At 31.9% G+C, this 16,154-nt stretch overlaps 1 protein-coding gene across 12 annotated transcripts in view; it reads left to right on the top strand.

Annotated features, from left to right (window-relative positions):
* Nucleotides 1–16,154, top strand: part of LRP1B (LDL receptor related protein 1B) — a 553,237-nt gene that overhangs the window by 490,281 nt on the left and 46,802 nt on the right. For all 12 annotated transcript variants that reach the window (XM_080600673.1, XM_080600668.1, XM_080600675.1 and 9 more), the window contains 8 exons: nt 2,130–2,252; nt 3,912–4,034; nt 4,302–4,439; nt 4,988–5,122; nt 6,139–6,258; nt 6,992–7,233; nt 13,737–13,960; nt 14,233–14,339. In XM_080600673.1, coding sequence (XP_080456799.1) covers nt 2,130–2,252; nt 3,912–4,034; nt 4,302–4,439; nt 4,988–5,122; nt 6,139–6,258; nt 6,992–7,233; nt 13,737–13,960; nt 14,233–14,339 — 1,212 coding nt within the window. The remainder of the gene's footprint in view (nt 1–2,129; nt 2,253–3,911; nt 4,035–4,301; nt 4,440–4,987; nt 5,123–6,138; nt 6,259–6,991; nt 7,234–13,736; nt 13,961–14,232; nt 14,340–16,154) is intronic.

The following is a 16,154-nucleotide window of genomic DNA, read 5'->3' as shown; positions in this document are numbered from 1 at the left end:
AAAGACAGAACTTCTCAGTCAAAGAAATCATAGTAAAATTTTACTCAGCATTTTGTCAGTTTCTTGTTTTATTTTTCCAGACTTTTATTTTTTTTCTTTCTCTTTCGAGTATAGTTCTGTGGATTAGGCATCTAGAGTCATATGATCTGTGTGTACTTTCAAAGGTATAATGCAGTACAGAAGTAAGCAATAATAATCTGAGGTGAAGCAAGCAATTGCAGAGCAAAATATTCTTCCATTATTTGTATCATAAAACTACAAAGCCACAATGCTTAACCTTGGGGGGGGAAGGGGGGGAAGAGGTTATATAGGATGATTTAGTTTGAAAGACCAGAAAATTATGAAATATGGAAGAAAGGAATAACAATGAAGAAATCTGAAATCTGTTCCAGAGATGTTCAGTTGCAAAGAGCAGATATCATATTTGGAAGTGTTGAAATATGAACTGTTTTAAAAAGATGGAAAAATCAACGAACTTTTAGAAGTCCATTTTAAAACTGCCTTTACAAATATCTAGCCTATATCTCTTTGAAAAGCAATGAACTGTAAATAAGTAGTAACATACTTATTTTATCTGGAGCCTACATTATTCTTTGGATGGCATAATGAAGCTTCTGTGAACTGCAAATTGCTTATAATGCAATAAGAAACCTTTTGCCTAGTTGGTTATTGCTATAATACTTTGTATTTATGTCACAATTAAGATTTCTCTTATAGAAATCTATTCTATAAAAGAATTATGACAGGCAGAGCAATCACATAAAACAAATGCCAGTTTATCTCACTGATAACTATTTTTTTCTCTTTAGAAATACAGCAAACAAAAATGGAATTTTATTCTATAGCATTCTGAAACAATTTCCATACTATTTATTTGTAGCCCACAAATGCATGTTTAAAAAATACAACTTTTTAGTTTCTTTCAGTCTTATGATTCAACTAGTATTGTGGTTTTATTGTGATTATACACACAATTATTTATATTCATGTCTTCTGTAATAAAAAAAAACAACTTGGATTATATTTTTTCCATGAATAATAATAAATAAAATTTCTGTTACTGCTTGTAACTTATATTTGCAATGGAAGTGACTCATATTCAGTAACATAGAATGAGAGTTCCCAGCATCCTCTTACACAGTGGGTATTTCATACAAATTAATGTTCTGGAAAAAAAAAAAAAATAAACCTGTTCTGAACCTTTTATGGTGAAAGAAACCCTTCTGTTCATTTTAATGGGGTGTGAACAGGGCACTGAGTGAACAAGTAAGCCACTGGAGCTTAATCTAACTATTAGAATAGATGTAATGCATTGAGCAAAGCCACAAGGAGAGTTTTGATGCTATCTTAAAAAATTTCATTGTTTCCTGCTCTGCAGGTACATGGCCTTTTTTTTTTCTTCTTTTTTTTACTTCTGTATTCTACTTTTCTCAGAAAACTGAGAATCCATTTACCAGAAAAATATGTTCTGTAGAAAATGAACTTCAAGACTTCAAGAAGTTTCTATAACTTCATTGATTGTAATGGTAAAATTTAGTTGTAACATCTTTGAAACAAAATACCTTCTTACTGCTGCACATATTAAAACTGAATCCAACTTGAAGCATTTTTAAAGCTTGAACACTCTAGCTCTCACACTCTGTTCTGTTTTGTTAGATGCTTCAGAGATCAATCAATACCAAAGTTGTATGGAAAAAATATTCTTGATGTGTTTTGTGTCTGCTAAATATCCCAATAAGAAAAGAAGTAGACTTTTAGAGGTCACCTAGTCTTATCTACTCTGTACCTATATGTCTAGATCTACCCTAATAGCAAAGTTTATAGCTGGTGAGTTTTCATTGTCTTTCTTTGGTAACTTATCTTTCTAGTCAGGCCAAATAAGAAATTGCTAGATATAACAGTCATGAAAAGAAAGTGGAAGAAGCGTATGGTCAAGGAAGACAGTACAATGAGTATTTCCCTCTGCTTCTTCAACTCTTACATGTGGGATTTGTTCATGTAGTTACACTACGTGTTATCCTTTGCAGATAGTATGTGTAATAATGTTACTGATTTTATCAAGAACTGACATTCATTCTTTGTCTTTCTGTTTTCCTTTTTTTTTTTTTGCCTTCTTTCTTTCCTTCCAGGGGGAAGTATATGTAGAGCTGATGAGTTCTTGTGCAACAATTCTCTCTGCAAACTGCATTTTTGGGTTTGTGATGGAGAGGATGACTGTGGGGATAACTCTGATGAAGTTGCTGAAATGTGTGGTATGGCATTAAATTTTTCAGTGTTTTCAATGTAGTAACGCCAGTAAGTGATTTAGAAATAACATGTAAATACCTAAGTGTATAAGGACACGCACATCTAAGTTTTCTTCATTTGATCTTTAGAAGATCATCTTGAAATGTGAGCATACAAGCAAAGTAATACTTTCTAAATACTGAGTTCATATTGCGTTATACTGTTACCTGTGTCAGTGAAAACTCTAGACAGAGGAACTGGATATAATTTCCCCCTCCTCTCTCTTTTTTCAGTTTACAGTCTTTGTTAAAATTACAGGGTAGATGTCAAATAAGAAATTACTTACGTGCCTTTTTAAAGTTATGTCTATCTGGTAGATGTATACTTGTTTATTCTAAAAACAACAGTTCTTTAACAAATGCTAAATGTATTATTACATTACATAGAAATTACCTTGAGTAATTTTTTTAAGAAGTCTAGCATCACAAAACTTTAGAAATACCAAAGCCATTTTTTCCAAAAATGCACAAAACAAAAGACATCATCTATTAGATAGTGTGAGAAACAAAGTTGGTTTTGCAATAGAAGGTGTCTTTGCAGTGGAAAATTCCACTAACTTTGCATATTCAAAAGTGATTGTGCAGCATAGCAGTGTGGAGTATGTTAAGCAGATAAGGGGAAGGTCCCACTGTCCCAAAATAAGGAGGATAGCTAAGAAAAACAGGATGAGCCATGCAAAATCAGTAAAAACAAAAATCATGGGCCCTCTAGTCATGAGAGAAGAAGGAAAAAAAAAGAAAAAGGAGAAATTAATGGTTGGTCAAATTAAATTCTACGTATATGGAAGCGCGTCAAATAGGTTGTGAACCTGTAGTACTCAGCCAATGAGGAAACAGGGGAGAAAGCAGCTATCAGGTAATAGGGAATATAAGGTTATGATAAACTTTTACTGTGTGCTCCTGCTTTCAGGACACCTGCCATTGCAATCGCGAATAAAATAACTTCACAGAAGCTATAAAACTGAAATTTTATAAATCTGAAACACTGTAAAACTGAAATTCTCAGAGTTCTTGGAAAATAAAAAATCCTAGATTAACAGCTACAAGTTATTTTCATAATGAGTTCAGTCAAGTTTAATAAAATTAATGTTGAAAATATTTTTTACAGCTATACTTAACTTTTACAGCTATAATTAACTTTAACATTCCATTGAACAACAATCTATGGAATCATCAATGCAAACAATTGTTGAGCACATCCAATTTGATACAGTTTTCCATTGTTACTTCTATTCATATAATTTCAGATAAGATATTTGTGAAAAAATAATCTTCTTAGAGGAAGTGCATAGATGGGAAAAAGTTGTTTCTACATCAAAATACAGATCAGCATTAAATTTGCCACTTCCTTTATTTTATGTCAGTCATATTTAATGATTCTCAAAAAAAAAAAAGTGTAATTATCCATATCACACAAAATAATTTCATTCTTGAAATGAAAAACTTACACTGTAAACTTTGCTTAAGTGTTCTTTTATTAGGTATCAGAACATAAAAAGTACCATTCGTATGTCAAGGACAGCTGTGTTCCCATGCCTGCTCATTGCCTTGATAAGGAGACATTAAAGAAGATTCAAGAATACTAGCTGGGTAGTAGCTGATTTCTTTTTTTTTTTTAATATACAGTAAAGTTTCCATGCCCTCCAACAAGGCCGTACAGATGTAGAAACAACAGAGTTTGTCTGCGACCCGAACAGATTTGCAATGAGGTTGATGACTGTGGTGATAACTCGGATGAAGATCACTGTGGTAGGTGACATTACCTTTCAAGGCATTCAGATCAAAGAAAACAACCTGAAGGCAAACTTTGTTACAGAGATCTGCTTGTCCTTCAGTAAAGCTTAACTGGAGGTTAGTAGATCAGAGTTTGAAATTGAAAGAAATTAAGCTTGAAATAATTTCCAGTTGCTTAATGCTTCATGGTCATTTCGATTTACATGTGTCTAAAATAATTTAAAAAGCTTAAATACTGCCTAAATACTGTTTTTTTTTTCTTACTCATTTGTAATTACATAGATAAAATCGCATATAAAACAAGACCTTGTAAAAAAGATGAATTTGCTTGTAATGATAAGAAATGTATTCCAATGGAACTACAGTGTGATTGGTTTGATGACTGTGGAGATGGTTCAGATGAGCAAGACTGCAAAATAAGTGAGTTTTCTGACAGTTTGTTTTCATGATTGTAGCAGAAAATAAAGAATAAACTGAGACTTTCATCCATTGAAAACCTTTTCAACAACATTGAAGTGTAACATGAAAATAACATAACCTGTACAGTGTATATAAACAGATAAAGTCTTAAAAAAAAAAATAAAAAATAAAAGGCAGCTAATTGTTATTTGATTTTAATTCTGTTTGATGTTCTGCAAAAGGAAGGAAAAGTTGCAATAGCCTTTAGAGCGTTTAGAGTAGTTCTTTTTGGAGTAGATCAGCTATAAATGGATTGCACTTTATTTCACATCTGCAGCAAGATAAATTTTGGTATTAAATTCTTGATGTGAAGCACAGTATTTCAACTAAATAGTGTCAATTTATATGCATAAGTAGATAAACATTGTAATGTCATATATTTGTTTAAAATTTACCTTGATCTTTCAACGGAAAGATAAATTTGTCACTTTTTTTTGTTATTTTAATGTCATTTTTAACAGATAAACAAATCTATCAGGTTTTTTTTTAGACATTTTGTTTATGTTTAGGTGTCACCGAATATACATGTGAAGCTAATGTGAATCCTTGTGGAGATGATGCATACTGTAATCAAACAAAAACATCTCTGCTGTGTCAATGCAAACCTGGATTTCAGAGAAACAAGAGAAATAGACAATGTGAAGGTACAGACCTTTTCCATCACTTTTACTGTAAAGTATTAAAAGTCAGCTGGGTAGTCCATTTTTTATGCTAAAGAAGGGGTTGCATATCACTTTTTTTTTCTCTTCCCAAACTGTTTCATAGCTGTGAGATTTAGAAACCGAGATAAGAAACTGAAAGGACTTACAGGATATAGAGTTATGAATATACCTGGAGATGTTATCAAAGATTAACATTGATTGTGAATGTCAAAAGGTTCAGGACAAATATTAAATGAATTTCTAATTTAAGATTTTAATGGATGATTCATGGTCTAATAGAATATTTAACTGAGCATTTAGGACCGGCTTTTAAATATATATGTGAGAATACTTTGGATGCTTAAAAATAATGAAGATGCATAAAACTGAGAATTGAAACAAAGATAAATAGTTTGAAGGTAAAATACCTTAGAAAACATGTCTTAATATCTATGATGGCACATTGAGCAGAAAAAAAAGGATGTTATAATTAAAGATAAGTACTTCTACCTTCCAAAGAATAGTTTAAGAATTAAATTTCTTTTTTACTGGTGAACAGTAACTTGCAGAAAAAAGTGCATATCACTTCAATGGGACTGTCAAAGTGAATAGACTCTTGATAAAAAAGCTTAATAACTTGATTTTTGAGAAAATGCCATTCATGGGAGGTTGTCCAATAACAGGTGATCATTTAGTTTTTGGTCTAACAGAGGTAGATGTGTTGGAAATAATTGTAGCAGGCATTTTCATTCTCAAAGTTGATTTCAAGCTCTAATGATTATAGGTTTATATAAGAAGGATGGAGAAATAGTAAATATATATATACATGTCTTTCTGAGGTGTGTTGATTACAGTGGGAATAACGTTAGTAATAATTGCAGAAAGCTTCCTTTCACTGTTGCAAGATATACTGATACTTATGAGTTTGTTTTCTTCATTTGCATTTTTCCAGGATGTTCAGTTAAATAATAGATAGTATTAGACTATAGATTCATAAACTGCATTTGTTTCCCTCACAGATATCAATGAGTGTATGGTATTTGGTGCCTGCTCCCAACATTGCAATAACATTAAAGGGTCATACAAATGTACATGTGAGAAAAATTATAAGGAGAGGAATAACAGTTGTGTAGCAAAAGGTAAGGCTACAGAAATTATAATAAATGGGCTATACTAAATCATTTATTATGTACATCATTGGTAGCGCTGATGTGTTGCATATATAATCAATATTTAGATAAATATTTCTTGAATAATACACACAAGTAATTCTCAAAACAACTCAGAATAATCTTTCTTATGAATAGCATATATGATATCCAAATGTAGATAGTAACTAGATAACCATAAATATTGCACATTCACATGTATCCATAAACACTATCTGAAATGCTGAGATGTAAGGCATTACTGTGCATGTTCTATAGCAACTCTAGTCCAGTTTGCTTCTGTTGTAGTCAGTTTCAAAGCTTCACTCTCTTCAGTAAAGATACTAGAGCACTTTAAAATAATGCCTATTGGCATGTTTGTGTTTGTTTAGGACCCTTTAGACACAACATGCATTTAAAAATGTGTAGCAATTGATGTGGGTTATGGATATATGCATAATATCCCCTATTTTTGTATATTGCTTAAAGTGCTCAAATTCTTACATTACACACTTCGTAATATATACAGTATGAGTCTGGAGAACATTGAAGTCATATAATAGTATCAAAGTATGAAGAGTTGCAATTATTGTCCAGAGCATGAGTGGTTTTTTTAACGAAAGAAATGGTCAGATAAACACCAAAAAGCTACTTGAGTGAAAACCACTGATTTTTGCCTTAATTGACATTTACCTTATTTTTGTTTCATTATAATAATTCCTAGGCTCTGAAGATCAAGTTCTCTATGTTGCTAATGACACTGACATCCTGGGTTTTGCATATCCATTCAACTACAGTGATGTTCATCAACAAATATCACATATTGAACATAATTCAAGGATAACTGGAATGGATGCATATTTTCAAGGGAACATGATTGTTTGGAGTACTCAGTTTAATCCTGGAGGAATTTTCTACAAAAAACTTCATGACCGAGAGAGAAGGCAAAGTAACAGTGGCTTGATAGTAAGTAAACAAACCCAAAGATTACAAATAACAAATATATTTCCATTTATTTTTCTTTTCCAATTGTTTATAATAATTTAATGATTTAATAAGCTAAAATTGTTACTTGATAATTATTTTATTCAAATAGTATGTGTCGAATTAAATTACTATGCCTTTCCTTTCAAGACTCTTGACAGACTTCATCATGGCTCTAGGAGAACACAACTGTATTTAAAATTGTTCTACACAGAAATAACCAATATGTTAGAAACTTGGAAATATTGTGTACTAGGAAGGTATATATATACTTTTCTTTCTTTCTTTTTTTTTTTTAAGAGGGAGAAAAGAAGAGAGGTTATAATATATATATATATATGTGATATTGTTTAAAGAAAGGCATGAATTTCAAATACTTGGAAAACAGAAAATTTAGATAGGCCAAAGAGAGGCCTGATTTCCATAGTGACCAGGTAAACAATAATATTAGAAAATCTATGAGAAACACTTAAAAACGAAAGCAGTAATTATTCCTTTATTTACTTAACTGCGTAGTTATTTTTGAATGAGTATAAATGTCACTTTGCCATTTGCTGCAGAAATGTGGATTTTTCTAACCTAGGGTAATTTCAAGCAGTCTTTACTTGTAAACAAATGAAGTGCAGATTGATATTCATTTTACCTAACCTGTATGTAGAAGATTCTCAAGCATATGTTAGTGCTGAACTGAAGATAACAACATGATCTGTATGTCTGTGTTTCTGCAATGCTCTAAATTTAGATTTTTGACTGTATTAAATGTGATGGCAGAAGGAGAGTTACTCAGTTACTCTTTTTTTTTTTTTCTTGGCCAGTAGAAGTGAGGTTAGAAAGAACATCTTTCTAGCTGTTTCCTTAAAATTAAGAGAGTTAACAGGGATGAGCTTACATTACATGAATGCTTTTGTATCCAGTACAATAAACACCAATAGCAACAGTCATCGTTCATCTGTCATTCAAATCTTGCACATCTGAAACCCGCTCTAAGTACCTTTCCTCCAAGAAAATTACCTTTGCAAGTGAATGACATTTCTGACCTTTGAGCAGAAACCCTGAGGATGTAGGCACCAGTGGACAGTTGTTTATGATAGCATATGTGTGGGAAGTAGATCTAAAACAGAAGATTATTCCTAGCATTTCTATTGGTCACGTATGTCATTCAAGTTTTGGGGCAGGATACTTTGAGAATCTAAGTATTCACTGAAAATGTGGAGTAATTCTACTGTGATATTTTTTTTTCATATGAAAGTGGCAGATACCTGTACCTAAGAAGTCCTGCTAGACAAACCTCTGTATCAAATTCCTTACGTAAAGAAAATAACAAACTTGTAAAGTCTTGTGAAATGAACGCGTTGGGCTTTTTGTTGTTGTTGTTATTTTTATTGATTTATTTTATTTCTTCGTGGTTAATATCCAGTCAACTCCTACAAAGGTAAGTGTAGTCTGTTGGCCCACAACATCTTTAATGGATCTGTGCTTTATTATGAATCCATAAAATTGAACATAAACTTCCTTGAGACTTCTTAATAGTCCAGGGGTTCAAATTTTCCTAACTGATTCAATGTTGTCTCCATGTTTAAAATGAATAAAGTAAAAATGTTCTTACAATTACTATTATTTTATATTGTTTTTTGTGTTACTGTTTTGCTATTATGCCAGAATACTTTCTAGTCACTTCCTCTTAAGTTGAGGTTATCAAAATACAGCTTTGCTTTCCCAGTGTTGCATGAAAAAAAAAATGCTTTTCTTTATATACCATTTTCGTCTAACAATTCAGGTAGATGGTAGATGCTTGTGAAGGTGCTTCATCCGAGCCATATAAAGCTTTTTACAGATCTGTATGTGGAAAATGAACAGAATTGAGTATATCTGAATATAAGTTGGAGACCTTTCATTTATCATAGAATCAGAATGGCTTGGGTTGGAAGGGACATTAAAGGTCATCTAATTCCAACCACCTTGCATTTATATTTGTGAAGCATTTATTTCTTACTGCATTAACCTATTCAGAATATTTTCCAAATATTATCTCATTAATACTCAAATACTATTGCCATATATATAGCAGATCAGTGATTTAATTAATTTATAGTGTTGCTTTAGCACTGTCACTTAAATTTTGATTTTAAAAAGCTTGAAAATTCCTTATACTTAACTCAAGTTTTTAATGGATAAGTTTTCAAAGGTTACATTATAACTTTTATATCTAGACTTTGATATGTAAATCAGGATGGCAAACTTGAACAAACTCACCTGCATTTTCAGGTAATTGCATTAATGCAGAAAATACATCTCAACTGAAATTGCTCCATGGAATTAGCATATCAAGAGCCTTCCTCAGAGAACAGCTTCGAGTATCTCTTATATTTATCTGTGAAAAGGGGTTTAAACTTGGCACAAATTGAAGCATTAAAAGAAATAGTAAATATCAACTCTTCAGAGTTTATTGGCAGATACAGAAGAGGATTACATTCTGATCAAGTTCATACAAGTGAATTGGTGATAACTGGTGCAGCTGTTTACTGGTGTAATCCTTTGAGAGAGGATATATAAGTTATCTGAGGTGAATTTTCAACACAATGATTTGCCACTTAAACTCAAGTGCTGTTTTTTCATGGAAGAGAACACAAAGCTGAACATTAAAATAATTGTACTGTATAATAGGAAGAAAAACATAGGTTTTGTAATGTATTTAATCAGTATATTAGAAGCTTTCTCCAGGCTCACTGTTCTGAGAGCTTAACAAGGGCCCTCAACTACTCCTATGATATAGCTATCTACCCATGTACTCCCAGCTTTTCCCCGGGTCATGGGGAATTCAGTCCATTGCTTTAAATGGAAAAATGGTTTAAATGTTCTACTAACCCCAGCTAAAACGTACCATAGCTTAAATATGTTCTGTTAATGCACATTATATGAAGTAAGAGTGGTATCTAAGTCTGCCGACTAGTTTGAAATCTATAAAATGATAATGTTTGGTTTACAGAAATTTTCCAGGTTACCCTCACAAATATTTTCTGTGACTTATGTGTTTCATGAGGTTACTGGAACTGACGTGTGTATTTTTACCTCACGGTATATTAATTATGCAGAAGATGTTTTCCAAGTGCTAATAAATACTATTTAAAGAAAAAAAATCCTGCTCAGATCCATACACTGAGATGTTCCAGTACACACCATGATACCATTAGTACAGGAGAGTTCCTGTGCAAATTCTTGATGACAATAGCAGATATTCAAGCTCAAGGAATATTTAAGGAATATCTACACTGGTCTTTTCAGCTGTTAACTGATTTGAACAGTAACAGGTTTTCTGCTTCTTTTTTAGTTGTGCATATCATCAGAATGTTTTTACTATTCTTAAAGGTAACAGCATTAAGTTATTGCTTTACGTTGAAGCAGCAGCTCTGTATGGATGATGTTTAATTATGACCTTAGGAGAGCCTCTCTGTCTGGTATCAGATAGATATGTTATTTAAATGATCCTACTTATGTAATACAAACAGTGGTTTGGTGAATATTTGCATCTACCGGGATGCTCATCTGTTAAGGAAATTTTCTGTCTTCATAAGTGAAAGCCTAAGAGTTCTCAAGTATCATCTTTTCTAATTTATTTTTATTGTTATCTATTATTGGATAATATATTATTTTTAATCAAGATACATTAAAAAAAAATCATTCTTTTTTTCTACAGAAATGCAATACCAAAAACATCTCTAAAGAAAACAGCAAAAATACTTCTTCAGATGTACTTATGATAGAACTTATATTTTTAATTTGTCTTTTCTAGTTAAAATGCTGAGAATTGCAAGGTGATGAGTTCCTGCTGTATGTGTAACAAACTTCCTCCAATCAAATTCGGCTTCAGAGATTGATTTCTAAATGTAATCTATCACTATATCAAAACGATTTCCAAATCCAAGATGTTACTGTAGGTTTATTTATTTATGTACCTTTAAAAGATGTTTTACAATAGGCAACAATTCAGATAAAAAATGGTCAGGCTGACATGTTCAGTAGATGTGCAGAAACTAACGTTATAAAAGGTTATCAAGCTTCAAATCCCAGGTTTTCTAATAAGTTGTAGTAAATTATATTCAGCATCAGAGTGGGCTAAAAGAACTGTAGAAAATAGGATTTCGTTCCTGTATTTTCAGCCTTATTCTGTATGCAAAAATCATTCTTTAAAATTAACATAATCCAAATAACCTATTTAGGTAAAAGCTCATTTACAATAAGTAATTTTCGTAGACAGTACAAGAAGTTGCATAAGACACCAGAAACATGATATAGCTAGGTTGAAACTTAATGAACACAACTGAGAATTAAACGGCAGTAGCATCAGCTAGTTTTTTTTATTATTATTATTCTCCCTTTTTAAGCTGTTACACCAGCTGTCTGCTTTCCATTTCGTATGGTTATCTCCTTGTTAATTTGATCTTTAATATGAATCCCAGCATTACTGGAATTTCACTTCTCCTGTATAGTTGAGAATGAGGAAAGATCAGCGTTCCAGAAGTTTTTCTGCATGTTTCATCCGCTTTCATCAGCTTTTTGAGAACCACCCCTCACACTGCATGGGAACTTGCATGATGTGTTAACCAGGTTAAAAAAAAAAAAAAAAGGCAGTCTTACTATAAACAGCAGTTCATGAACAGTCCAAAGAAAGGCAAGGGACATTGCTGGCCATGGTAGCTGCTGTCCCAAAAGAACATTTGGTTCCAGTGTAGTCCAGTGTAGTTCCAGCACTGTAGTCCAGTGCTTCCAGGTAAGTCATTAATCTTAATGGTCTCCAAAATAGTAACTGGAGATCTCCAGGCATGAGAGTCTTCTAGACACAGATTCATGAATATTATCCCGGATTAAAAGGATCTTAGATTAAAAAATGCAATGAAAGGTTATCAGGAAAAAAAAAAATCAAAAAAACACATTTTCAGGTATGATGTCTTTTACTTGAAATTCTTTGAGTTATGCTTGGATTACTTAACGAGTGGAAAAAAAAAAAACAATGTTGCATTCAGATGCTACACTTCTTGAAAGAATAATTTATTTTTGTTGTATTTCTGAAAGCATATCCTGCTCGTATCGTCATTTTGCAAAAAGATTTATGATGTATTATTTTAACTAAAAAAAACTACTATGACCTGTGTTTTAAAGAAGTACCAATTTGTAAATTTGGTGGTTGATTTTGCTGGTTTAATATTCATCTAAATAGGAAGTCGGGGTTCTGTTTACATTTATAACATGCATTCTATGACATTTTTGCAGGATTAAAGTTTTACAAACAGCAGGCTATCTAAATGCACTGTTGCACGTCCTATTACTTCACCTAGAGACTGAAATGACCTTTATTTTATGATGAAAAAAAAGTCTACAAATGTCTTTGTAGTATTAAGGATACCCAAGGAAAATAAGTTATTTTAGGATTTTCTTTACTGATTTCAGTTACATAGTTTACTAGCATTCTGTTGCTGCATTTGTCAAAGAATAGAATTTTTTTGTTCATAACTTAACTTGATATAATTATATGTAAACCAGTGTACAATTTTTATATGTATTTAGTTCATGCAAGTATTAATTTTTGGTGATATACTGCATTCATGTAAGAAATAATTGGGTAGTCCTATTTTATAGATTTTACTTCTCTCTTCAGGAATTTTAGTAAATTTCAGAGAATATTCTTCATATGTATCTCCAGTTTGCAGTATGATCTTATTCCCTTAGGACTGTATTTTAGGATCTAGACTTTAATCATAACTGTGAAATCATAATACAGATATGATTTCATATAAACCAGATATGATGGTTTATAATCTCAAAGATGTAATCAGTCAAGACTCTTGTAAATGCTGTGTGTGAAGCTGAATAGCTCTAGTTTTAATTGATGGTGGAGCACAGTTACAGTTAACAGCAAGGGAGGAAAAGGGCTTCAATAGCTTCTTTACTATTGCATACTAATATTGTGCAGAATACATAGGTAATTTTTTGCAGTGTTCTGAATGCAGTGATTTTATTTTTCCTTGGCAGACTCCTGAGGTGCCATAACTCAGAATGGTCTCAAAAAACATTTCCAATGAGGGAGGATTAGGTAGGGATTGCATAGCATAGTTTTTCATAGAGTATAATAATCTCAGTTCTTTCTTTTACTTTCATTTGGAATTTCGATATGTAACATTTATTTGCTTCAGCATTAGTAGTTCATGTAGCTCATGCCTAAGTGCTGTTTTAATAATTTAGGTAGCCCAAGACTTGATGAAACAGTTGTTTTGAACCATTGCCTTGTTCTTTGTTGAGTAGAACTATGAGCAGTCTGCTTCCACTGTTTTTACTCCTACAGGTGGAGCTTGTCTTTCCATTGAAGTGTTTTTAAATTTTTCACCATATATGTTAAAGCTAAAACTTCCTTGCCAATACAAATCTGTGACTATGCAGCTGCTGTGAATGATCATTTCATTAAATCTGACTTTAACATCTGTTCCTTTTAGTGTCCAGAATTCAAAAGACCTAGGGGCATTGCTGTTGACTGGATTGCTGGAAATATTTACTGGACCGATCATTCCAGAATGCATTGGTTCAGCTACTATACAACTCATTGGACTAGTCTGAGATATTCCATCAATGTAGGTCAATTGAATGGACCTAACTGTACAAGACTCCTAACAAGTATCGCAGGAGAACCATATGCAATTGCTGTAAATCCTAAAAAGGGGTATGTATATTTCAACATTACTCTGGTTTTGTAATTCAAATAACGATGCAAATTAAGAGAAACAAAATGATATCCACTAATGTCTAAACTTTTCCAAGTCATTTACTTAACCTTGCCACTCAGTTTACTTGTATGTAAATCAGGGTGAGCTATCTCCCATCTTTCAGGTAGGTTGCTCACAAAAGAAAAAAAAAAATAGTATCTATAAAGTGTTCTGAGTTTTAGTATAGGCTTCTATCTTTTTTCTTTTTTTTTATGTGTAATGCTTTTAGGATGATGTACTGGACGGTTATTGGGGATCGCTCTCACATAGAGGAATCATCTATGGATGGTACACTGAGGAGGATATTGGTTCAAAAGAATTTACAAAGACCTACAGGTGTGCACCTTATCCATTCTTCTTAATCACATGGCATTTGCTAATTCATTGTGGATTTTTTGTCTGAATTCTCATTTCTCAGTTTGCAAATATATATTTATTGTATACTTTTTAATATATATTCAGGTTATTGATGTGCAGCTACTAATAAAAAAACTTTATTTTTTTCAAACAATGCATCTTGATATGACTTACACTCTTGTAACAAAGCTTAACTGGTTAATTTTACAAAGCAGTACCAAAGGACTATATAAAATCAGTTTAAAAAAAATGATTTGTTCAATAACACTTGACAAGCAAAATCAATTAAGGGAACACCAGTTAGCAGAGAAACACGTTTTCTAAGACCGTATGTGAAGTCTTACAGCCTATTACAGTTAGTTTCCTGAATACTCTGCAAAATAATATAAAATGAGGTTTTAGGTGTTCAAAGAAGCAACAAAATTATCTCAGTATTTTACAGAAATATTTTGAAGCTTGACAGTGCATGTTGAGATCTTATGAATTACCATTAAGACTCCATTGTCAGGATAAAAGTAAATTTTTTTTTTTGACAAAGGAAATGATAAATCAATAATGAAATGGTTCTCTCTTAAATATCAGCATCCTGTCTTGAAACCACAAATGATGTGTTTGCAACCCATTTTCTCATGCAATATTTGATGTTTCTTCACGCATACAATGATAATTTGTTATTATTGTATTGCAAATTAGGGGTTGTCCAACTTTGCTATGCATATCTATTGAAATACAGGCTTCTTTCTAGAGGTTACTATCTGAATATCTAAATGTCAGTTAGCTGACACTATCACTACCACAAGTAGTAATATTTTAATAGACTTCTAAGTCCCTAGCTGAGGTGGGTTTATGGAGTTGTATATGCAAATTACACTCACCCTACAAAGGTCATACCCTCTCTTTATTGACATGATTAGACTGAAATATAACAACTTAAGGCATTATTTCCGTGATAAGGAAAGCTCTGAGGAGAAGAAGCTAATGCTCTTTTCTAGGCAAGTTTGAAACACAATAATATATAGTCAATAATAAATTCAGTAAGTAGATTCTGATGATTAGGACAGAAAGAGATCATAATTTAGTTTATCAGAACTCTTGCTTGTTTTTTGCTGAGCTTCTTTTATAAAACATTGTGAACATGCCAGATGCACAGATCTGTAAATATAGTTCTAAAAATATATATATATTTTTTTACTATGTGCTATCTCTGGTATTGTGAAGGAATCATTGAGATATTTTTTTTTTTGATATTTAAGTATTCTTACTAAAATGCAAAAATATATATATATAATTTTAAGCTGGAGACTGGGAACTATTTCTAAAATATTCTCTCTTACAAGTACTTTATAACACCCAGAGTTAACACATTATGATGCTATTTTACCAGAAATTATTCTCTTTAACTGTATGTCTGAATTCTAGTGTTTCTTTTAAAGACTTTTTTTTTAAAAAAAACAGAATTACAAATAGAAACATATTTCACTGGTTTATGCATCACACATCCTCTACTTCCTCTCATCTATCTGTAGCTGATTAATTTATGACCTTAAGATGAGAATTTTTGCTGTTATGTATAATTTCTTTTGATGTATTTTTTTCTGACTTACCTACTTACATAAATAGGAAGAAAAATACTTCCCATTCTTATTAAAAATACACTATAACTTCAGAAGCTCTGAATTAAATTATTTTATGGTTCAAATATTGTTATAGGTTGAAGCTTTTGACATGACTTAAAATGACATATTAATCATTTAAGCATCCCCTAGAGTAACATGGACTGCTCGATTTAACTAT

Source organism: Anser brachyrhynchus (genome assembly GCF_964034855.1).
Source record: "Anser brachyrhynchus genome assembly, chromosome: 7".
Classification (NCBI taxonomy): Eukaryota; Metazoa; Chordata; class Aves; order Anseriformes; family Anatidae; genus Anser; species Anser brachyrhynchus.
The sequence above is the reverse complement of the archived record's forward strand: the minus strand, read 5'-3'. Positions and strand labels throughout refer to the sequence as shown.